The 24,356-nt window shown below is 40.4% G+C and overlaps 1 protein-coding gene across 1 annotated transcript in view; it reads right to left on the minus strand.

The window, feature by feature from the left end:
- LOC134676856 (uncharacterized) overlaps positions 1–24,356 on the minus strand; it is an 81,374-nt gene that overhangs the window by 25,810 nt on the left and 31,208 nt on the right. The window contains 11 exon segments of the mRNA XM_063535237.1: positions 100–1,217; positions 1,262–1,391; positions 2,738–2,861; positions 10,240–10,341; positions 12,149–12,285; positions 12,287–12,431; positions 17,192–17,239; positions 19,167–19,474; positions 19,883–20,011; positions 20,690–20,817; positions 23,340–23,459. Of these exon segments, the coding sequence (XP_063391307.1) occupies positions 100–1,217; positions 1,262–1,391; positions 2,738–2,861; positions 10,240–10,341; positions 12,149–12,285; positions 12,287–12,431; positions 17,192–17,239; positions 19,167–19,474; positions 19,883–20,011; positions 20,690–20,817; positions 23,340–23,459 (2,489 nt within the window).

Here is a 24,356-nt window from a genome sequence, read left to right on the forward strand (position 1 = left end):
TCATTATACTCACCCTCAGTACTCCCTCCGCGTCCCTGGTCTGCTGCAGGAGCCGCAGCGTGGCGGACGGAGCGCGGGTGGTGCGCTCCACGGACTCGCGCCTGCGCACGGCCGACCCCACCACGCTGTTGGAGCGAGCCGTCCTGTGACGTCACATCATTATACTCACCCTCAGTACTCCCTCCGCGTCCCTGGTCTGCTGCAGGAGCCGCAGCGTGGCGGACGGAGCGCGGGTGGTGCGCTCCACGGACTCGCGCCTGCGCATGGCCGGCCCCACCACGCTGTTGGAGCGAGCCGTTCTGTGACGTCACATCATTATACTCACCCTCAGTACTCCCTCCGCGTCCCTGGTCTGCTGCAGGAGCCGCAGGGTGGCGGACGGAGCGCGGGTGGTGCGCTCCACGGACTCGCGCCTGCGCATGGCCGACCCCACCACGCTGTTGGAGCGAGCCGTTCTGTGACGTCACATCATTATACTCACCCTCAGTACTCCCTCCGCGTCCCTGGTCTGCTGCAGGAGCCGCAGGGTGGCGGACGGAGCGCGGGTGGTGCGCTCCACGGACTCGCGCCTGCGCACGGCCGACGCCACCACGCTGTTGGAGCGAGCCGTTCTGTGACGTCACATCATTATACTCACCCTCAGTACTCCCTCCGCGTCCCTGGTCTGCTGCAGGAGCCGCAGGGTGGCCGACGGAGCGCGGGTGGTGCGCTCCACGGACTCGCGCCTGCGCATGGCCGGCCCCACCACGCTGTTGGAGCGAGCCGTTCTGTGACGTCACATCATTATACTCACCCTCAGTACTCCCTCCGCGTCCCTGGTCTGCTGCAGGAGCCGCAGGGTGGCGGACGGAGCGCGGGTGGTGCGCTCCACGGACTCGCGCCTGCGCATGGCCGACCCCACCACGCTGTTGGAGCGAGCCGTTCTGTGACGTCACATCATTATACTCACCCTCAGTACTCCCTCCGCGTCCCTGGTCTGCTGCAGGAGCCGCAGGGTGGCGGACGGAGCGCGGGTGGTGCGCTCCACGGACTCGCGCCTGCGCACGGCCGACGCCACCACGCTGTTGGAGCGAGCCGTTCTGTGACGTCACATCATTATACTCACCCTCAGTACTCCCTCCGCGTCCCTGGTCTGCTGCAGGAGCCGCAGGGTGGCCGACGGAGCGCGGGTGGTGCGCTCCACGGACTCGCGCCTGCGCATGGCCGGCCCCACCACGCTGTTGGAGCGAGCCGTTCTGTGACGTCACATCATTATACTCACCCTCAGTACTCCCTCCGCGTCCCTGGTCTGCTGCAGGAGCCGCAGGGTGGCGGACGGAGCGCGGGTGGTGCGCTCCACGGACTCGCGCCTGCGCATGGCCGACCCCACCACGCTGTTGGAGCGAGCCGTTCTGTGACGTCACATCATTATACTCACCCTCAGTACTCCCTCCGCGTCCCTGGTCTGCTGCAGGAGCCGCAGGGTGGCGGACGGAGCGCGGGTGGTGCGCTCCACGGACTCGCGCCTGCGCACGGCCGACGCCACCACGCTGTTGGAGCGAGCCGTTCTGTGACGTCACATCATTATACTCACCCTCAGTACTCCCTCCGCGTCCCTGGTCTGCTGCAGGAGCCGCAGGGTGGCCGACGGAGCGCGGGTGGTGCGCTCCACGGACTCGCGCCTGCGCATGGCCGGCCCCACCACGCTGTTGGAGCGAGCCGTTCTGTGACGTCACATCATTATACTCACCCTCAGTACTCCCTCCGCGTCCCTGGTCTGCTGCAGGAGCCGCAGGGTGGCGGACGGAGCGCGGGTGGTGCGCTCCACGGACTCGCGCCTGCGCACGGCCGACCCCACCACGCTGTTGGAGCGAGCCGTCCTGTGACGTCACATCATTATATGTATAGTCTGGTAAACTAATTTTATTAGTAAAAATACATATGTAGGTAGTAAATGTTGTAATGCTATCTCTAGTATTTTTCTGGAAAGGTACGCTAATAAGGTGTCATTTAAAAACAATTCATAACCTAAAAATGAATTGACAGTTATCAGCGTACCCTTCCAGTTTGAAAAGTACTATAGTTAAGTTAATTTTTTTTAAGATATATGTCAGGATCGTAGCAAGTGGAAATCCGTGGTCTCTGCCTACCCCTCCGGGAAATAGGCGTGATTATATGTATGTATGTATTAACTATAATATAACAAAAAAATTTAGAAAATTATTGAGGGCGCCACTTCCTACGTAATTGTCACATTTTTGACGTAAGACGCTTAAACATAGCAACAATGGGGTTGGCCGGTCGAAGTAGATATTTAGCAGATGGCGCCATCATAGCTTGCCCTGTCAATCCCTAGAATTGTGTCAAAGATTTTTTTATCCCTGGACGCCAGCCCTTCAAGCCAAATCTCATAGACAAAGGGGCAAGCTATGATGGCGCCATCTATGCAAACCGTTGACAGTTAACCCCATTTATTATGAAATTAGTGTGGATTTTTTTAGGTCAATTTTATTTAAAGATTAATTTGACATCGCCGGTATCGTCTTGGGTCGTCCCATTCGTTTTTCGTCAAGTTCTTAAATTAGTCCTATTCTGCTTTCGTCACTCATTCTACATTGAAAGCCGCCGACGATTGTGACGAATATAGAATGAGTGACGAAAGCAGAATAGGACTAATTTAAGAACTTGACGAAAAACGAATGGGACGACCCAAGACGATACCACAATTTGACATCGCCCTATAAACAAAATGGTTTACCTGGTAGGGCTAGTCTCCCTGGAGCCGGCCAGCGAGCGCGGGATGCCGGAGGGCCGGCGCCGCGCGCTCGCCAGCGAGAGCGGGCCCGAAGCCCGAGACGATGGCGACGATGACCGAGATGTCGCTGCGAAACAGTTTTTAGTTGTAAAAAATATTTGGGTTGGTTCTTAGGCCCACTTGCACCATTCCAATAACCCGGGGTTAAGCGGTTAAACCGTTAGCCCAGTGTCAAATTGTACCGGTAACCATGGTAATTCCAGGTCTAACCGTTTAACCCCGGGTTAGTGAATGGTGCATGTGGCCCTTATCAGTTTAAAAACTAGTAAACAGAATAAATAATAGTACTAGGCACAGACTCACTCTATAACAAAACGCGTCTGTTACGATCAGGACAGATATGGCCGCTAGGTGGCGACAGCGCCACACGCGGCTTATGGCTAGCCACCAAAATTGGTGTGGAACGGATGTACTTTTAGCTACCTGTAGCAAAGTGACGAAATCTCGGAATGAGCCACGCCTGATAATAGTGATAATGATTAAACAAAATTGCTGTGGCCCGCATGTACTTGTAGCGACGCCACGACATCGCAGTGTGAGCCACGTTTGATTCAACCTTTAAAAAGGTCAAAACGCGTTTGCAAATTTTTAAAGACTACGCGGAGAAAGTCACAGGCGCAAGTAGTTTAACCCGTAAGACCCATTATATAAAGTCTTGAATTATTTAATTTAACCCTTAAATGCATGATTTTTTGTATTACTTCAAAAAAAATCAAATAGATCAGTAATGTTGGATAGAATCAGGGAAAAATAAAGAAAAAAATCATAGTAATTAAAAAACATACATTTTATCAAAAAAAAGCCTTGATGCATATATACATCACTATGCATTAGCGTCTAAACATTACTAAGCGTCTGAAGATTACTAATTTATTGATGAAACTTTGTGAAACAGTTATTTCTTGGATTCAAGCAAAGAGGCACTTTACATTTTGAGCAAGACCAGGTTGTTGTCCCGTTGCAATTAGGTATTTTGCACCTAAGACGAGTATCAATCATAGGCCAGTGATCAAAGCCATCTTTTCTTACATCGACGCTTGGCAGAGGATGACTAGTTCCTTTTTGTTTCTTCGCTTGTAGTCCTTGTTCGATGGAAGCGTTACTTGGACGTCCTCTTTTGATGCCGTAAGTTAATCCAATATTGCAAAGGACATCAGCCAATTCATTGCGAAATTGCCCAAGGTTCGGTAGTTGTTTTGTTGGAACATCCTTTGCAATGCAATTCTTTTTCATTAAAATCCAGGAATTTATTACCGCCAAGTCCAAAAGGTGATAAAATAAACGCAAGTACCATTTACGGCTTTTGACCCTGATACGATAGCGGCCTAAATAGCTATCCATTAGGTCCACACCACCCATATGCATGTTATATTCTTGCACAATTTTTGGACAAGGTATTTCCACTTTTTGTTTTTGTTTTTTGTCATAACGTGCGGAAATTCCCATCGGCTCGGAACCAATGTAGTCAGATAAAAGCGTAACTATCTTGTTATCTTTCCACGCCGTCACCGAAAAGTCAATTCCGTCAAAGTGCGTAATCCTCTCTTCATGTGTTCCCCTTGGAACTGATGCCTTCAACATCTCTTTTTTATCCGGTAGACGACAGTTTGGAAGTCTATTTTGCTGCACGGTGCCAACGCAGTGTATTCCTTGTTTTGCCAGATGATAAACCAGAGGCAATGAAGTGTAGAAGTTGTCGAAGAATACTATGTGATTTCTCATTCTCGGAATCACCCTGGCTAAACGTAAGACTACATTGTTTGTTTTTCCCAGGTCCGGCTCGCCTGCGGGTCTATCTTTCTTTTCTTGCCCGGAATAAACTTCAAAACGGTATGCGTAACCCATAAGACTACACAAAACGAAGAGCTTATATCCCCATTTATGAGGTTTATTAGGTAGATATTGTTTGAGGAAGTGGCCGATTTTGGTAGAGCACATTTGCTCGTCTACAGAGAGACGTTGGTCCATTGGTATTGATGAAAAGTTTTCATTTAGATGTTCTATTACTGGTCTTATTTTGTGTAAGCGGTCGTGATCTGGGTGCTCTCTTGTCAAATGTTTTGTGTTATCATTGAAATGCAGTAAACTTCGTATCCGCTCAAATTTATTTACTGGCATAACGCTTTTCACAGGCTCGTAACCGTATTTTTCATGCCAATAAGCCCGCACACTTGGGAATTGTTGGACAGACATAAATAAAATAATACCTATAAATTGTTGGACGTCTTTAGGTGTTATATTCTGCGAACGAGCCGGGTCTTTTTGACATGAATATAGATTTGATTCATCAGAAATTTGTTGGAGAAAATCTGGTGTAAAGAAATAATTAAAGCATTGATATGGCGTATCAAGATCTTGTATTGTTCTGTCGGTGGATTCAATGATGTCGGAATCAGGTGTTATTTTAGTTTCGTCGTAAGACATATGGCCTACTTTCCAAATAAGCTTCCGTTTGTCGAAATGTTGATTATCATGCCTATCTTCAACAAGTGGTGGATCGCTATCATCCTGTTCAGTATCAGCAGTACGTTCTTCGTGCGTTCCACGACTACCGTCAAAAGCTTCCTCATCCAGTAAGTCTCTCAAAATTTCTCTAGCATCGGTGTAAAATAAATCCTCATCATCATTCTCGTCATCCAAGCCATCCTCAGACACGTTGCCATCTTCTAACGCAGCCAATAATTGTTCGATATCCCTATCTTGTAGCCGTTTCGCCATCCTAACAAAAAATAGAAAACGCCAATAATTGTATTTGCAAAACTAAGCTTAGTACTAAAAAACGTAATTTTTGGGGAATTTTCTTTGAAACTATTGTTTTCTTTTTAATTATTGACCCTAAAAAATAGTCATTAATATCATTAATTAATTATAGTCAGTCAACCTTTAGGCTAAGCAGAGAGGTTGAGGGCAGTGCTTTATAGTTTGAAAAAAAAAACTGGTTATTTTTAAATTAAAAATATAAAAAGGTGGCAAAGTTAAAACACCTATTTTCATTTCGTTTCACCTTTGTTAAAAGCATAAATTAGGTAGATCGACTAAAGATGATGAAATCTGACGATTTAACATTGTTTAATTTTTGTTATTGGCAAATTTGCGAAATTATAAGAAATAAGGTGGATTACTTCATGGAAAAGAACTGCGAAAAGCCACTTCTAGAAAAGGTGCCTATTTTTTCAAATGTATTAAGTACTTGTTTTATTCTTTTATTATTAACATCACATAGTTATATTTTTTGTTTGTAGCAAATGTTGTTTAATTTATTACAGGTCAACAGTATCAAACAATCAATCTTTAGATTGTGGCTTCCTGATTGTATATTATGCCAATTGTTATACGATGTTCTCCCAATTTGGATAATCGATCTAAAAGAAGAAAATATAATATTAAGAGGAGACCTGTGTAAATGTGGGCACAATAATAATTTAGCACATTACAATGACATAGAACGATATCTGCCCGATCTTTTTTGTGTAAGATGTGCCAGGCCTCTATTTAATTTAGAAGTAAAGTCGTAAATTATAGCATATGGTTGTTTTATTAACTACATGACTGTGACTAGAGTCAATAATATTATATTAAAGCGTCACACTCAACTGACGCTGCCAATTTCCAATACCACGTATGCCAATTTATAAGAAAATAATATCTAAAACTTCTCAATAGTTATTCAAATAACGAAATAATACAGTGAATTCTATTAGGACCGATTTTGCATGGTGATGTATTTACGCATCACATATAAAACACTAATTTTTAGAAAACAGTACTAATAATAATAATAATAATGTTTATATTTTTTTTTTATTGTTTGTAAGTGTTTTTATATTTTACTTTTATATCCATATTATAATTAACCTAACTTAAGAAGAAAAATAAATAAAGAGAATAATAATAATAAAAGCCTTTTATTTCCCAAATACATATAAATGTTACAATTAAATTAAGAGTTTAAGTATTATTTTGAAATAAAGTTACAAAGAAAAGAATTTAAAAACTACTAAGTATTTTTATATGGGTTTGTCCATTTTTGGACGTAGGCCTCCTCCATGTTACACCATAGTTTTCTGTCGGCGGCCAGACTGGCCCAGGCTATGCCTGCCTGCTCGGTTATGTCGTCTCGCCAGCGGCGGAGCGGATGACCTTGCCCTCGCCCGCCATCTGGTGGGTACCAGTGTAAAACTCTTTTGCTCCACCGGTCGTCTTTCGCTCTCGCTGTGTGTCCGGCCCATCGCCACTTGAGGCGGCATGCCATTTCCGCTGCGTCCATTATATTTGTCTTCTTACGAATATCGGTGTTTCTTACTCTGTCTTTTATTTTTATACCGAGTAGGCTTCGTTCTATGGCTCTTTGAAATTTCTGAATTTTGTCGATAATTTCTTTGTTTATTGCCCATGTTTGGCATCCGTAAAGAAGGGTCGGTGTCACTACAGTGTCGATAGCTGTTTTTTTCAGTGTGATGTCTAGTTTGGATTTAAAAATATGTTTGTGTGACCAATATGAGTTCCAAGCTTTCTGAATTCTACGTTCCACTTCATTTACATAGCGACCACTAAATGAGATAACTTGTCCCAAGTATTTATATTCAGTCACGTATTCGATACTGGTATTTTCTACGTGTATACTCTCCTTCTTCCTATTTGTCATGACGCATGTTTTTTCTAAGTTCATCTCTAGACCACATTCCTTACTGTAAAAATTCAACGTTTCGATCATGTACTGGAGATCTTTGTGGCTTTCAGATAGCAAAACAATATCATCGGCAAAGCGTAAATGATTCAGATACTCGCCGTAGATATAAATTCCCAATTCTGGCCACTCTACTTTCCTAAAGAAAACAGTACTATTATTATCAAACCTGTTAATAATATACCTTCCACTTACTTTATTTCCTTTTCAGAAACAATTATTCCTTCCAGTGTTTTTAATTATTTGTTAATGAAATTTAAACTTGAAAATTTCGTGGCGATCAGTTTTGCAACTTACGCGCCAAAGTTTGTAAATATGATAATACAGAAAAAAAAATAATCAAAAGTTTATGGATGCGTTCAGAATCTACTACGTAAATGTCACATTTATTTAAAAAAAGTAATAAACGTTATATTAAATATCTGAATATTGAGCCACGAGCCATCAAACATGTGATGTATATATACATCACTATGCATTTAAGGGTTAAACCTTATTCAATAAACAAATTAGAACGAATTTCGTTTGTTTTAAAAAGCAATGAAACAAAAGAAATGCTACTTTATTTGGTTCAATGAAAGGTTCAAATTAGGTTGTACGAATATGTACTTTGTAAGGTACATTTAGTCTCAGCAGGCGTGGCTCACTCCGCGATTTCGTCGCTTTGCTGCAGGTAGCTAAAAGTACATTCGTTCCACACCAATTTTGGGGTTTGCCATAAGCCGCGCGTGGCGCTGTCTCCACCTAGATATCTGTGCTGATCGTGAAAGACGCGTTTTGTTAGAGAGTGAGTCTTCTGTACCTAGTACAGTCAGCAGCAGAAGTCGCTATACACTCCAGGTGCTCAAAGAGAGGTAAACGTTTAAACTGTCAAAAAGTTGTTGACTGTCATGGTAGTATTTACTTGTGAGCGCTCAACGTGTCACAAATATGTTAACAGTCGCTATTCATTAATTTCTACACTTACAACAAGTCATTGATACCTTAGCTGTCAAAAAACCAATGGTATCTAAGCGGTCAACGTGTCAAATATATCTGAACAATATGGAAAAATAGACTTTAAAGCATACAAGTATGGTCGAATATTGAATAAAAGATAGCCATGCTAATTTCAGGTAAAGCGTTTTGACAATCATCGAAAGCAGTACAGTCTTGTCATCACATACATCTATCTCACGTTTTGCCCTTCAACCATTTGACAGGAGCCTCTCGGTCAACTTACTGCAAACTATTTCTTTTAACAGAATCGTCAAGACGAATGACACATAGCAAAAGCTAACTGAAGCCGAATTTAGAGCCAATTGTCAAGGCACGTCGTGGTCTCAGTAACAGGCGTTTGCTTTTCAAAGCAGAGACCGCGGGTTCAAATCTCAGTCGTACGCACCTAGAGATTACAGCTTTCTGTTTTTTTTTTGGATTTCATTTCTATTATTAATTTGTGTCTTCTGGTTTTATGTTCATTTCGCATTAGTTTATATAATTTTTGAAGATAATGGCACATGTAGCGTATGTACGACTTTCTATCAGGACGTTGTAGGTTTGAACCCGCAGTGGGCGTTACTTAGATTACTCCTGTGCGGAATGCCATTTGATATTTACTACTCAAAAATCACGTTTGTTGTATGGGAGCCCCACTTAAATCTTTATTTTATTCTGTTTTTAGTATTTCTTGTTACTTATAATAGCGTCAACAGAAATACATCATTTGTGAAAATTTGAACTGTCTAGCTATCACGGTTCCTGAGATACAGCCTGGTGACAGACGGACGGACGGACGGATGTCGATGGGGTCCCGTTTTACCCTTTGGGTACGGAACCCTAAAAATGCTGGCCTCTTCGAAAACTGACTAAATTAAATTAAAGGATATGGAAACAATGCATTTTATTAATTTCAGACATCATATTTCATAGTAACATTTATTGCTTAAGACCTACACAATCGATATCTAAATAGAAATAGTCTTAGTTTTATTTTTCAAAACGTTCGGGGTTCGATTCCCGAGCTGAGTACACATTTTTTTAAATGTATGAATGCAGTTTTTCGTGTTTCTAAAATCGATGACATGATTCCTAAGAAGAGATCGGTGTATATCGTATAGTATCAGATTTTCCCATACTGGCCGATCTAAATGGGCCACCCTGTATAGTATATTTTACTACAATAAGTGGGCTAAATAAATATATTAACATAGGTATAATATGATCAACGGTTTGGAAGAACAGCTGCATATGACAGTTAAAATAAAAAAACCGATCATTCTAGTAGAACCTACTTATTTATTGTATAAGTTTGACACTTAACGATAAAATACTTCTTTAAGAAAGGAGGTGTCAATTCGTAGTGCTACAGTATTTATTTTAAAGTTAAACATATAAAATGTTGATGCTTAGTTACCATTTAAATAACAACTGCTTAGCAACTGGTGGCACCCTGGCTGCTGACGTACGTGATTGGCAGTGCGTGTAGGTATTAATGACAGCAGCTTGAATTTGATTGCTTAGTTACCACGGACTTTTTAACCGTTATTGTCATTGTGATTAAATAAGGGTGTATGTGTTAAAGAAAAACTCAGAAGTTAAGGTATTTGTGACGAACTGAAAGCCTACGTAAAAATGACATCTTAGATGTCCTTATTTTTGTGACGATTGAAGTGTATATGTTTTCTTGGACACCTTGCCCGCTCAGGTATATCTGCTGCTGACTGTACTATTATTTTTTCTGTGGTCTCAGGAGGTTAATATAATATGATAAACTTACGTTGTGACTGCGAGACGCCGGGGCGCGACCTCGAGCGGCCGACCGCTCTCTCAGGGCTCGGCGGGACTCCGCTGTTATTCTGCGGGGATCTCTTCGCGCGGGCTGCAAATATATTACTATATTATATTTTTATATCGTATATTGAGGCCCTAAATCACTCGATGGATCACCTACGATCAATGGGATCGTTTTGGGGACTTAGTAGGTCGTAGGTCTGCCATCTTGTGGCCTGAATCGGAAACATATGTGCACATGTACATTGCCAAAGCAAGTGCTACCATCTACCGTTCTCGTAGGTACGTTTCCTTGTGCATAGTAGGTTCTGCCATCTCATGGGCTATATCCGAAGCATAAACGTCACGTTTACGCCTCGCGCCAAAAAGCTGACGGCTTATATGCTGCCCCCCTATAGTTCATGCACGCCCCCTATTGGATATCATGGCCTTCAAACGTTATTCGTAATGTACAAAATTCTAGCAATTATAAACTAGATATTTCTAAAAGTGTGTATAGTTATTAATTTATACAATAGTGGAACTAAAACGTGAGATTCAGCAAAAACTAAAAAGTACAGTGGACGTCAAAGATATGTTTACACTTTTGCACCTTACTCCCTTGTAATAAGGCGAAAAATGTAAACATATCTTTGACGTCGACTGTACGATGCTGCTAATAATGGTATAATAATTTAATAATAATATTTTGTTAAATGTTACATTGCGAAAGAATAGTAACCAAAACGGATATTCTTATTTTCGAAATATTTAAAAATAATACAATGATAATTAATAGCACAATAAATATAAATAAAAAGACATAGAAAGCTACTTTCATTCATACATAGCAACGAAAAGGTGCGAGACAACAACTGTGGATTATATTTATTTTATTATGTACCTTGTTGGGCGACCTCTCCCTCTATTCGGAGGCAAAAACAATTCAACATTCATTATCTAAACGTACGAGAATAAATAAAACTCATATACGAAGATGTGTATATATTCAAGTCTACATAACTCCTCGCTTCGCTCGTTGTCGCACTAATTTACATCTCGAGTTCTCGACTTGTGTTCTTGCTTAACCTTTTAACCGCCAGCAATTTTTGATCGAGCGTGCTAAGTAGAACGCGGAGTAAGGTTGGCAGTTACGGGAGTTATAAATGTGTTGTAAAAACCAAATCAGATCTTTGTCTTATTTATCAGACTTTGGCGAAATGAACTGGGTATTTAATGTCTTATATATCAGACTCTGGCGGTTAAAGGGTTAATATCTACAACTTTGCTACTAAATCGCTTTTCATCGACAACTTTGCTACTAAATTGCTTTTCATCGACAAGTTTGCTACTAAATTGCTTTTCATCGACAACTTTGCTACTAAATTGCTTTTCATCAACAACTTTGCTACTAAATTGCTTTTCATCGACAACTTTACTACTAAATTGCTTTTCATCGACAACTTTGCTACTAAATTGCTTTTCATCGACAACTTTGCTACTAAATTGCTTTTCATCGACAACTTTGCTACTAAATTGCTTTTCATCAACAACTTTGCTACTAAATTGCTTTTCATCGACAACTTTACTACTAAATTGCTTTTCATCGACAACTTTACTACTAAATTTATTTTCATCGGCTTGCCTATTTTGACACATTTCGTAGCCCTCAGTTTTCGTAAACCCACCCCACCACTGCTACCAATATAACCCCCATTATTATTTATCACCAAGGGGCTATTCATAAATTACGTCATTTCAAATTAGGGGACCCCGGGGTCTGGACATCGGATGACGGTAGCATGAAGTAGGAGGAAATGGGGTCATTTGAAGCATGATTTTTGGATGATTATAGGAGGGGGGATTAAAAATCGATGACGTAATTTATGGACAGCCCCCAAGGAGTGAATACTCACGCAGGCTGGCGGTGCCGGCGGCCATCTTGGCGCGCGTCATGTGCGAGTAGAGCGCCCGGGCGCGCGCGCGCTGCGCGGCCGCCGCGTCCACCGCCGACACTGAACGGGCTGCTGCGCCGCTCGGAGACCGGTCTGTACCAACAATACTCACGCAGGCTGGCGGTGCCGGCGGCCATCTTGGCGCGCGTCATGTGCGAGTAGAGCGCCCGGGCGCGCGCGCGCTGCGCGGCCGCCGCGTCCACCGCCGACACGGAGCGCGCCGCCGCGCCGCTCGGGGACCGGTCTGCACAAACAACACATTTAGGGCCAGTTGCACCGACCGCAACTAGCGGACGGATCGACCTCACTCAGTGGAGAAGTATGAAATTTCCCATACGATAAACAACTGACCCTTACTCTATTACCTCGGCCACACGCTGGATTATAATAATAGTAGTATGGGAAGCAGGCAGAGATGTACTGTGGCCACGTTACTTGTCACGCTCCTAACTAGTCATGGCCACCGCTGCCTACTTTGTAGGTTTTTTGCGCAAGTAACAACGAGCGGCAATGCAATATGAAGTGCGGAGCGTCGCGATTAATCGCAGTAGAGCAGTTTTTGAAATGGTTTCGTGTGCCCGTCCTATCTCCTCCACATGTCGCATTTCTCAACCGATTCTAGTGACACTTTGTGACCTTCATAGTTGTTGTTTTTTCAAAATGGCGGCGCCAGGGTCAGCGAGTTTCATAGCTTACAATGCTACTAATTCTATGACTAGATCTAGTTTTTAGGCTTCCGTACCCAAAGGGTAAAATGGGACCCTATTACTAAGACTTCGCTGTCCGTCCGTCCGTCCGTCTGTCACCAGGCTGTATCTCACGAACCGTGATAGCTAGACAGTTGAAATTTTCACAGATGATGTATTTCTGTTGCCGCTATAACAACAAATACTAAAAACAGAATAAAATAAAGATTTAAATGGGGCTCCCATACAACAAACGTGATTTTTGACCAAAGTTAAGCAACGTCGGGAGTGGTCAGTATTTGGATGGGTGACCGTTTTTGTTTTTGCTTTTTTTTTTTTTTTGCATTATGGTACGGAACCCTTCGTGCGCGAGTCCGACTCGCACTTGCCCGGTTTTTTAAATTGTATTATTTTAGCGCGCGCCGACGTCGCAAGGAGTTTGCTCTGCTTATACCCGACACTAGGTCTATATTACAACAGCCCACACGGCCACTAGTTGGCTCGACCTAGTATTAGTCTAGCTAGTCCTATAGTTCACCTCTCATGGCGACGGGTATCTGCGACACGGGCGGGCGTTCCTGCGACGCGCGCCGACGCCTCAACGAGTTTGTTCTGCTTATACCCGACACTAAGTTTTCGGTTGACGCTGATTATGTTAAGTTATACAAACCGTGTCCGTAGCGGCGTGGAAAAACAAATAGTTACAATTATGACGTCGTGTTGCCAAAACCCAGTATAGTTTGAATAATCTCAGGTGAATTTTTCGAGTTCGGGTGCTAATCCGTTAAACAAAAGCCTTTGTTTCTTTTAAGAGCGGTCTACAGCCACGTGCCAAAGCAACCATGTCGTTTAAAAAGCAACTATTGTGATAGTATTAAGGTTCAAATTCATATAACAGCTTGTTCAGAGAACAATTAGGGTGGTCTTGTTTTTAGAGATAGCAAAAACGTGTTATCTCCGAATGAGCTGATTCAAGAATTTGAACCATATAATTAGAATGGTAAATTTGCTTTTTAAATGGGTTTGTTCCCGTTACTTACGTCGGGGCTATTAGCAGTAAGCATTGAAACCACTGCATAAAGGAAACAATATCTTTTGTTTAACAGATTAGGGTCCGAGCCCGAAAAATTCACCTGAGATTATTCAAACTATAAACTACACAGTTATGTACAAACAGCTACACTCCTAACTAGACTAGATGTAGTTAACAGTGTGGGCGATGGTACGATTTCCACCGACCGGCTGGAGTCGGGCCGCGCCGGACCGCTTTTTCAATGTGCCTATACATTATGTATAGCAGAAGCGATAGCGTCCGTTAAGAGCCGGTCGCATCCGCGAGCAGCCGACCGGCTGGCGGCCGTACAAATGTAAAATGCGCGTTGACTCCGCCCGTTCGGTGGGTATCGTAGGTGCTTTAGGGTGTCCGGAGAGGGCGCAGGCACGCGGGTGCTATTCGGTAAAATCCGACACACGCGTCCGCGCCAGTTAGGGTGTTATGCCACCTGTCCAATGAGTATTGCGTCTCACATTAATAATTTAGTTAATTAATCGATTGCTTATAATGGTTTTTAAATTGTGTATTGCTTGACATTTGTATAATTATAATCAATTGTTATTTTCCTACTTGGCGATCATAATATAAATTCGTATAGATTAGTGTAAAATAATTTATATTGTAATTTCATATTATGAAATAAATAAATCTAAATCATTTTGCTTGATAGGGTGAGACGCACTGACACTGGATAGGTGGAATACCACCCTTAGCAACGCTCATACTATTTCTCGTTAACCCGCTTACCCGCTCCGTGCAAACGCGCCATCTAGCGGACTCCCTTATAGTTGGTACAGTCAACGGTAAAAATATGGGTGTACAAATCATTTCAAAAATATGTCCCATAACTCTTATGTCAGTGAATTAAGAACTATGGGACATATTTTTGAGTAAGTTGTCTACACCCATATTTTTACCGTTACTTGTTGTACTTTTAAGAAACACACGATCTCGCCGCTCCCATACAATAGAAGTTACGCTCGCATTTTAAAACGACATGCTTAAATTACGTGAAATTTGACATGAAAATTTACGTAACTATGTCTGGCCCCAATTTCACCACGGCTACAATTGTCAGTGACATATGTCGAGCGACAATTGTCAAGCGACAGGTGACATATTACAATTTTATGAAATATTTTCTATAGAAATACTTACTAACATGACAGGCATTTTGCTACAATTGTATGTATTACAATTATGTTGTGAAACGAGAATTATTTTTTCTAGTCGACATATTTGTAAAATTGTCGGTGAATCTTGACAGGAAATGAGTTATATGTCGGAATTTCGTTACAATTGTCGTGTTTCTTGTGACAATTGTCATAAACTTAGCAAGAGAAATATCTGTTTTTTTCTGATATAATAATGTTTTTTAATAATACAATGATGGTGGCAAACAGGAATACGGCCCGCCCGATGGTAAGCGGTAACCGTAACTCATGGATGCCTGTGACGTCAGCAACAGTGATGTTTTACAATTGTCGCACCTGTCACCGTGGTGAATTTGGGGCCTGGTATTAGTGAAAAATAAAACTAGATGTTTTGTATGTAAAATGATTTTGGCGTGTGAAAGATGTTTTTGAATCGCGAATGGAGGTCAAAAGGTGCTGGCCGATATTACTTTTATGTTAGCAATATCAACCAATCATTTTCATAAAATGACACTTCTTAAACGATTAAAAAATAAAATAAGGCAATCATACAACATTAATTTATAATTTCATATATCATATTAAAGTTTAATGTTACAAGTACAAATGTACTTGACTTAAAAATATGTGTTATATATTTCTAAAAATAACATATGTCCTAGTCGCCCAGATATCAAAACTTGCCAAGACAAATCCAATTATGATTTGTTAAAATAGAGATTCAATATATAATGGAATGCGATACCTTTTTAAAGGCCTCTGGGCGACTATAGTTCGTTTTTTTAGCATTAGAAATAAGGTAAACAATCTTGATGTGTATTTTAATTGAAAAACACATTTTAAAAATAAGTTACGGCAAATATGTAACAATTATGAATCTAATACGATTATTTACATTCTTCTGCTTTCATAAGTAATCGTTTTTGATTTTTAAAAAGCGTTTTTCAATTAAAAGACATGTTAAGATCGCTTACCTTCTTGCAAGTTCTTTCTAATGCTAAAAAAAAACGAATTATAGAGGATTTAATAACTATAATGTCTATAATCCAGCGCAAATACATCATTGTACATAAGTGCATAAGCATTTTTAAAACGCATGTATAAAAAAAATCATACAAAATGTTAAATAATTATATATTTTAAATTGCACAATTTAAATCACTATTTCGTTGTCACAAGAAAATTGTCAATAATCATTTACATGCGTTTTGTACTACAGGGTGTCCCAAAAATATATTTAATTAAACATTTTATTTCATTAAGAATAGTTAATTAACAGAATTAATATTAGTTTACAAGACTTAGTTAATATAACTAAAAAAAGTAAGAGGAAGTAAGGCTAGTTTTTTCGATTCTTGATTTTTCGTCTTTTCGATGCATTTTGGAAAATGGGTTTTTTACAATTTTTTTTAGATAGATTTCTTCCGTCCAACTGGATATACTGAAAAGATTTAAAACCAATATTATGTTTTTGTTTCCATTTACCTAGCTACTTCAGAGGTAATTAACTATCTATTAGTGAAACTAAATGAATAATCGTTAGTTTATTTATTTAAACTTTATTGCACATTAAATGAAGAGTACAAATGGCGGACTTAATGCCAGAATGCATTCTCTACCAGTCAACCATGGGCTAAATCTAATTGGTGCAGGCTCAGAATACTGTTACAATAATTTTGAAAAAAAAAAACACTAAACTATAATATATGTAATCTTGATATTCATATGAACTCTCACGTATATCGAACAACAAATTTGAATTTTAAAGCTTTATAAAAAAGAAAGTATTATAAAAAAGTTTCTTTTTCAATATTTTATTTTGTTTGGTGATTCTAAATTGTAATGATAATTTCGTTTATAGTATATTATATATTATCACTATATAGTATATTATATGCACTACAAGTATTTTATGTCGAGAAAAATCTACAAAAATCTAGCTGCCAATTTACGAGTAGCTATTTTTGGGACACCCTGTATAATGAACCATGTATAACACTACAAGCTATCTACCGCTTAACTCAGCCGCTTCCTAGGGCAGTGATGTGTTAGGTCACCTAAGAAAACGACTAAGTTAAACGGTGGGTCCTAACAGGTTACGGGTACAAACCTGATACGCTGACAGACGGACTGCGTGGGCTGGTGATCGTTCGTCTCTCTGTAACAAAAATATAATCCATCATCATCATCATCATATAACTCTCATCTATACACGGTGTAACATGAGGAAACCGAATAATTTTAACCACGCATTTCTGAGGTCAAAAGAAGGAAAAAATTTAATATGAGTTTAGGTCAATTTCGCCAAAAAAAAATTTTTTTTTGTTTTGTTTTTTGAATTTTTTTTAATGTATTTGTACATAAAAAGTAAATGTTATTGGTAAACTTGTTACTTAAAATTGATTTTTAATTTTTTTTTCGTAAAACCTTCTTTTTGTAAAGTGTTACTTGTCACTTTTTGACATCTATCAATAAGGATATTTAGACTACGTCCCATAGCAGCAACATTACCATCAAAGAGGCCTTTTACATTATGTAACAACTAAAACTTGTTTATTTTTAAATTAATATTATCTCTGAAACTAGGCGTTTTAAAAAAAAAAAGTTTATAGGACATTTTTGTCTCTAAATATGATCAGGAATACGCTGTTAAAATTATTCGGTTTACTCATGTTACACCGTGTATACACCTATTATTGCACAAAGGTATGGTGCAATCTTTTCGAGCGATGGCGCCATAACCTTCAGCCTACTCTCGAGTAGATGGCGTTAATATTAATATTTAACAAGCTAACCCATATTATTGAAAGAATAATGATCAAAGTGAAATGGCGTTCTAACAGTTTTAATGTTCTGTCCAAAGGTGGCAGTAATGTAGCTACATAACTTACCATGACCATGACTCTCTATTTTAAATTCTCTTTGGTCTAGGTATCTGTGTATTTTATATCATAATTTATAATTGAGGTGGAGTCCTCTCCATGTGCCCAGCAGTGGGACGTCATCATCATCATTGTTCCTAAGAGCCTAACTCTTGTCGGTGGAGTAATCGCCATTCCGTTATTTTTTCTGCCACTGCTTTGAGCTTCTGATACGTCACTACATTAATTTTCTCTTTGGCCTGGTCAATGTATGCACGTCTCGGTCTTCCTCTGCCTCTCTGTTCTTCTATTTTGTTCTGTTCAGTGGGACGTATACACCGTGTTTTTTTTGTTTTCCGTTAATTTCAAGGGTGCATTCCTGAGCTTAAATCAAGTAACTTTCTCAAAGACACCGATATTCTAATTAACTCCATTTCGGAGATAATCAATATTTTATTTTTTTCCTATAAGGCCTCTACAAGCGTGTGCACTTGCCTTAGGGCCGGTTTACATATTGATTAGTGTTTAGAATGAGTTCATACATTTGCGAGTAAACTTAGCACAATCTCGGTCGATCGATGTTCGAAATGACATTGATATGTCACAGATTTCAATTGTTTGGTTGAGTTAAATGTAATGCCCGTTTTACAACAACGCTAAATGCTACATTTAATTACTTTTTAAACTTATTTTTTTTTTACTTAAATGCAAAAGAATTTTTTTTTGAAAATTAACTATGTCATTTATTTCTCTTAAACGTACTTAACCATACCCCGAAGTTAACAGAATTTAATAAAAACACGGTGTATAGGCTAAATTATCTATTATCTAATTCATAATTAATGAACGGACCGGTGCAAGAAAAAGAAAACATTCGGTCAACCGGGGTAAATGCGTCTCTTGAGGTAAATGTGTCTTTTAAACTTTTCGTCTAAACGGAAGATTTTAGAACTATTGCAACCCTCCCTGTTCGGAGTGTGCTCACTGAAATTTTGGTGTAGACGCCTACAATAGTTGTAATATGTTGGGTTTGAAAGATATCTTCAAAAGACGCATTTACCACAAGAGAAGCATTTACCCCGGTTGACCTTACCGCTTTTAATACGAAAAGAGCGAATATTCAACTCTCGTGCCGGAAAAACAACGCTGGTGCTGGTTACGCTTGGAGATTTTGACATTTGATGGTGTCAATCATTGGTGTCATGTCGACAACGGGGTACTGACCGGTGCCGACGTGCTGCAGACTGTCGACGCTGCCGACGTTCCTCTCTCGCTCCAGTTGTTTCTGCGCCGCCGCGTCCAGACGGGCGAACAGCTGCTCGGCGTCGGCGGGGAACGCTCGCTTGTACTTGATGGTGTCAACCATTGGTGTCATGTCGATAATAGGGTACTGACCGGTGCCGACGTGCTGCAGACTGTCGACGCTGCCGACGTTCCTCTCTCGCTCCAGTTGTTTCTGCGCGGCTGCGTCCAGACGGGCGAACAGCTGCTCGGCGTCGGCGGGGAACGCTCGCTTGTACGCCCAGTACGCTCTGAAAAACAAATTGATATGAGCATGACTTTAGGGGGCAGTACAAGAGCCTCATGTTTCATCATCATCATATCAGCCAGAGGACGTCCACTGCTGGACATAGGCCTCCCCCAAAGAGTGCCACAATGACTGGTCTTGCGCCACCCGCATCCAGCCAGGCGTGTCTCACTCCGCGATTTCGTCGCTTTGCTACAGGTAGCTAAAAGTACATCCGTTCCACACCAATTTTGGGGAAAGCCATAAGCCGCGCGTGGCGCTGTCGCCACCTGGCGGCCATATCTGTGCTGATCGTTACAGACACGTTTTGTTAGAGAGTGAGTCTTCTGTACTTAGTCTACTAGATCCAGCTTACTCCCGCGACCTTTACCAGGTCATCAAAAACGCTAGGTTGAAGAAGTGAAGAGTGTACCTGCGTCCATAAGTCCTGGCGGTGCTGTCCGCGTCTATACAGGCGCGGCGGATTGCGTCCCTTACTACTGGCAGTTGTTTCTCGATGGCTGGTTGAGACCATTTTTCCAGCATTAGCACTAAAATTTCACTGTAACAAGAAATTGGCAACATTTTACAATCCAAATTTGAAAAAACTTTAAACGAGCAAATCTCGTCGCGGGATCTCGGACTAGCGATTTCCATAAAATTTGCTATATGGGGGATTTCGGAGGCGATAAATCGATCTAGCTAGGTCTTATCAATGGAAAAACGCGCATTTTAAGTTTTTATATACTCCCAAGGCCCATCCATACAAATTAAAAGTCCAAAATTACCAATGTAATTTGAACCTAAAGTGTAGCAAATAGAGTAGATATTGCGTTGTTTGAAAATTGAACGAAACAAAGCAAAAGCGAGTCTTTTCCAATTTAATATGATTTAAATTTCAGCGAACTGAAGAAGTACTATAGGCAGGACCTTGGGCCTTAGGAGGTTAAGTTAACAAAGGATTGTATTTTATATGACGACCGGTCTGGCCTAGTGGGTAGTGACCCTGCCTATGAAGCCGATGGTCCCGGGTTCGAATCCTGGTAAGGGCATTTATTTGTATGATGATCCAGATATTTGTTCCTGGGTCATGGTTGTTTTCTATGTATTTAAGTATTTATATATTATATATACCGTTGTCTGAGTACCCACAACACAAGCCTTCTTGAGCTTACCGTGGGGCTTAGTCAATTTGTGTAAAAAATGTCCTATAATATTTATTTATTGTGTATGGTGTTACCTTAAAGTAGAGCGGATCTCTTTGGACTTGTTGGTAGTCAGGTTGGTGGCGATGACAGGCACCAGACGCGGGCAGTGCACGTATGTGACGATGTATCGCACACATACCGTGCCCGCTGATGATACCACCTGTTAATAAAATAGAAATAAAATACTGAGTGAGTGAATACATACAGGCTGTCCCAGAATTCGACGTCAAGCCGTAAACGGATGATAGACCAAGTCATAACAGTTATCATAAAAATACAAAAAAAAATCCAACTCATGTTCTTTAAAAATTATGTTCACTTTAAAAATTCACTAAAAAATCCACACCCTGTAATAGTTCTTAAACTCTTGTTACTACAAATTCCATAATTTATTCTAATTTTTTTATTATTGTGTAATCTTGAATAATTACAGGGTGTGGATTTTTTAGTGAATTTTTAAAGTGACCATAATTTTTAAAGAACATGAGTTGGATTTTTTTTTGTATTTTTATGAAATTGTTATGACTTGGTATATCATCCGTTTACGGCTTGACGTCGAATTCTGGGACACCCTGTATATGTACAGTCAAAAGTATTAATTTATGACCCATATTTTGTACCTTGTCAGTGGCAATAGTATGAGGTATCTAGCAACTTTCATGTAGATTGGTACGAAATGGGTTATTAATTAATAGGTACTTTCGACCGTACCAATAAGCGTCTGTTAACGATACTGGTCATCCGTTCACCACAGCGAGAACAAAAAGTGACAGTACCTAGAGTACATATATTGTAAAATTAATATAAAATATTTTATAAAATATATATAAAATAATAAGACTAGTCATGTGGCGACTGAAGCAACTCTTAGTTTAAGTTTTTAGTTTATAGGGTACATCGCCAATTATTAGCCAGTTTTCAATTACTGGCCACCTATACTAAAATGAATTCTGTGTATAGGTGAATAGAACTCATTTTTGTAAGAGGCGGCCAGTTATTGAACGAGTGAGTTGTGGATAAATTTCAGTTACTGGCCATTTTCCTTATACTGAAAATGAGTTTTATTTATCTGTAAATAGAATTCATTTTTGGAATAGGTGGCCAGTAATTGAAAACTGGCTAATAATTGGATTTTCGTACCTTATATACTAAAATGAACTTTGTTCACCTATAAATAGAAATCAAATTAAGTGGCCAGTAATTGGGGGGTGGCTAGTAATTGGCGATGTACCCTATTAAGATTAGCATAATTTTTATATGGACATGTGTCTGAAATAAAGTGATTTTATTTTATTTATTTTTATTTATTTTAACATCATCGTAGTTCGTTAAAATTTGCTTGTATGTTTGACAGTTCTCTGCGTATTTGAGTCATATTTGGCGTCAATCAGTTCATTGATTGACGTGGCATAGCCCGACCTAAACTGTCAAAAAACTTGCCAAAGATATAAAAAATAGCACTATAAAGTTAGAACAAACTAAGTTTGTATCGATTTTATAGTACAGACTGTGCAAGTGTTATTTTAAATGACATAATTTCATAGAAAAAGTTCATTGTTTTTTAGGGTTCCGTACCCAAAGGGTAAAACGGGACCCTATTACTAAGACTTCGCTGTCCGTCCGTCCGTCCGTCCGTCTGTCACCAGGCTGTATCTCACGAACCGTGATAGCTAGACAGTTGAAATTTTCACAGATGATGTATTTCTGTTGCCGCTATAACAACAAATACTAAAAACAGAATAAAATAAAGATTTAAATGGGGCTCCCATACAACAAACGTGATTTTTGACCAAAGTTAAGCAACGTCGGGAGTGGTCAGTACTTGGATGGGTGACCGTTTTCTTTTTGCTTTTTTTTTTTGGGATTATGGTACGGAACCCTTCGTGCGCGAGTCCGACTCGCACTTGCCCGGTTTTTTAGTATTTGTTGTTATAGCGGCAACAGAAATACACCATCTGTGAAAGTTTCAACTGTCTAGCTATCAAGGTTCATGAAATACAGTCTGGTGACAGACCGACCGATAGACGGACAGTGGAGTCTTAGTAATAGGGGTCCCTTATTTACGTTTTCCGTCCCCTTGGGTACGGAACCCTAGTAACAGACAATTCAGGCCCCAATTTCACCATGGCTACAATTGTCAGTGACATATGTCGAGCGACAATTGTCAAGCGACAGGTGACATATTACAATTTTATAAAATATTTTCTATAGAAATACTTACAAACATGACAGGCAGTTTGCTACAATTGTATGTATTACAATTATGTTGTGAAACAGGAATTATTTTTTCTAGTCGACATATTTGTAGAATTGTTGGTGAATCTTGACAGGAAATGAGTTATATGTCGGAATTTCGTGACAATTGTCGTGTTTCTTGTGATAATTGTCATAAAGTTAGCAAGAGAAATATCAGTTTTTTTCCGATATAATAGTTTTTTTTTAAATACAATGATGGTGGCAAACAGGAATACGGCCCGCCCGATGGTAAGCGGCAACCGTAGCCCATGGATGCCTGTGACGTCAGCAACAGTGATGTTTTACAATTGTCGCACCTGTCACGTAGGTGAAATAGGTGCCTGGTGACAGACAGACGGACAGTGAAGTTTTAGTAATAGGGTCTGGTTTTTACCCTTGGGTACGGAACCCTAGTAACAGACAGTTCAGGAATTCGGATAACATTACCTTGGCGGCATTCTGTATGAGGTTGATGAGCTCCTGAAGTATGTACAGACTGAACTGTTCGAGCTTGTTTTTGAGCACTTTGGCCATGTGCGCGATGGTGATACACGCTTCCCGGACCACCTGTGAAAGAAAATAGTTATTTACTAGTGATGTACCGACTATTGATTTGGCCGACTAGCCGACTAATCGGCGCTAGGATGACCGATTAGTGGGCCGACTAGTCGGCCGGATCATTAGTTTTGTCTAAGTTCGGTTCAGATGCACTTAAAAAACAACCGTTGTACCGCTTTCGTCGCGCTATTCGTCATATTATAAATAGTAATGCTGTAAAATAAAATAAATAAATAAATCCTAAACCTATTTTCATACGACGACCGGACTATCGGACAAGATAGCGAACCAAGCGGTCAATAATTCGAACAAAAGTTTTCGTAAGCACCCTAAATATGAATTTGGGTAAAATAGATGAAAAGCTTATGGTAAATTTTTGCTGTTTATTTCTTTTTGCCCCGTTTTTCTGTCACTTTTAAAGTGCCGACTAATCGGCCAGTTTTGGCGACTAGTCGCCGACTAATCACCGACTACAAATGAGGCCGGATAGTCGGCTTTCCCGACTAGTCGGCGATTAGTCGGTACATCCCTATTATTTACGATACAAGTGGGGAAAAGAGGACATTCGCAACGAGTGGCGATAAATTTAAATACGACCGAAGGGAGCGTTTTAAATCGACACGAGTTGTGAATTAATTTTCTGTACGTGTATTGTCTAGCGTTTTACAATAGATAATTATGGCCCTTTAAATTTTTGACATAGTTGCTAATTAAATATCGCACTAAAGGCCCCATATGTACTGTAAAACAAACAACGGGTTGCACTCCGGGAGTGCCGGCAGAAGTGAAAACTCAATGACATTGTACCAGTTATTCGATCAGGTCACGTGTCCGTCTTACGAAGCGTCTTACGTCTTACGCTGTCGCTAGTTTAACATTTTTTCCTCATCACAAAAAGGGCACAGC

The sequence above is a fragment of the Cydia fagiglandana genome, chromosome 25 (assembly GCF_963556715.1).
Source record: "Cydia fagiglandana chromosome 25, ilCydFagi1.1, whole genome shotgun sequence".
Lineage (NCBI taxonomy): Eukaryota > Metazoa > Arthropoda > Insecta > Lepidoptera > Tortricidae > Cydia > Cydia fagiglandana.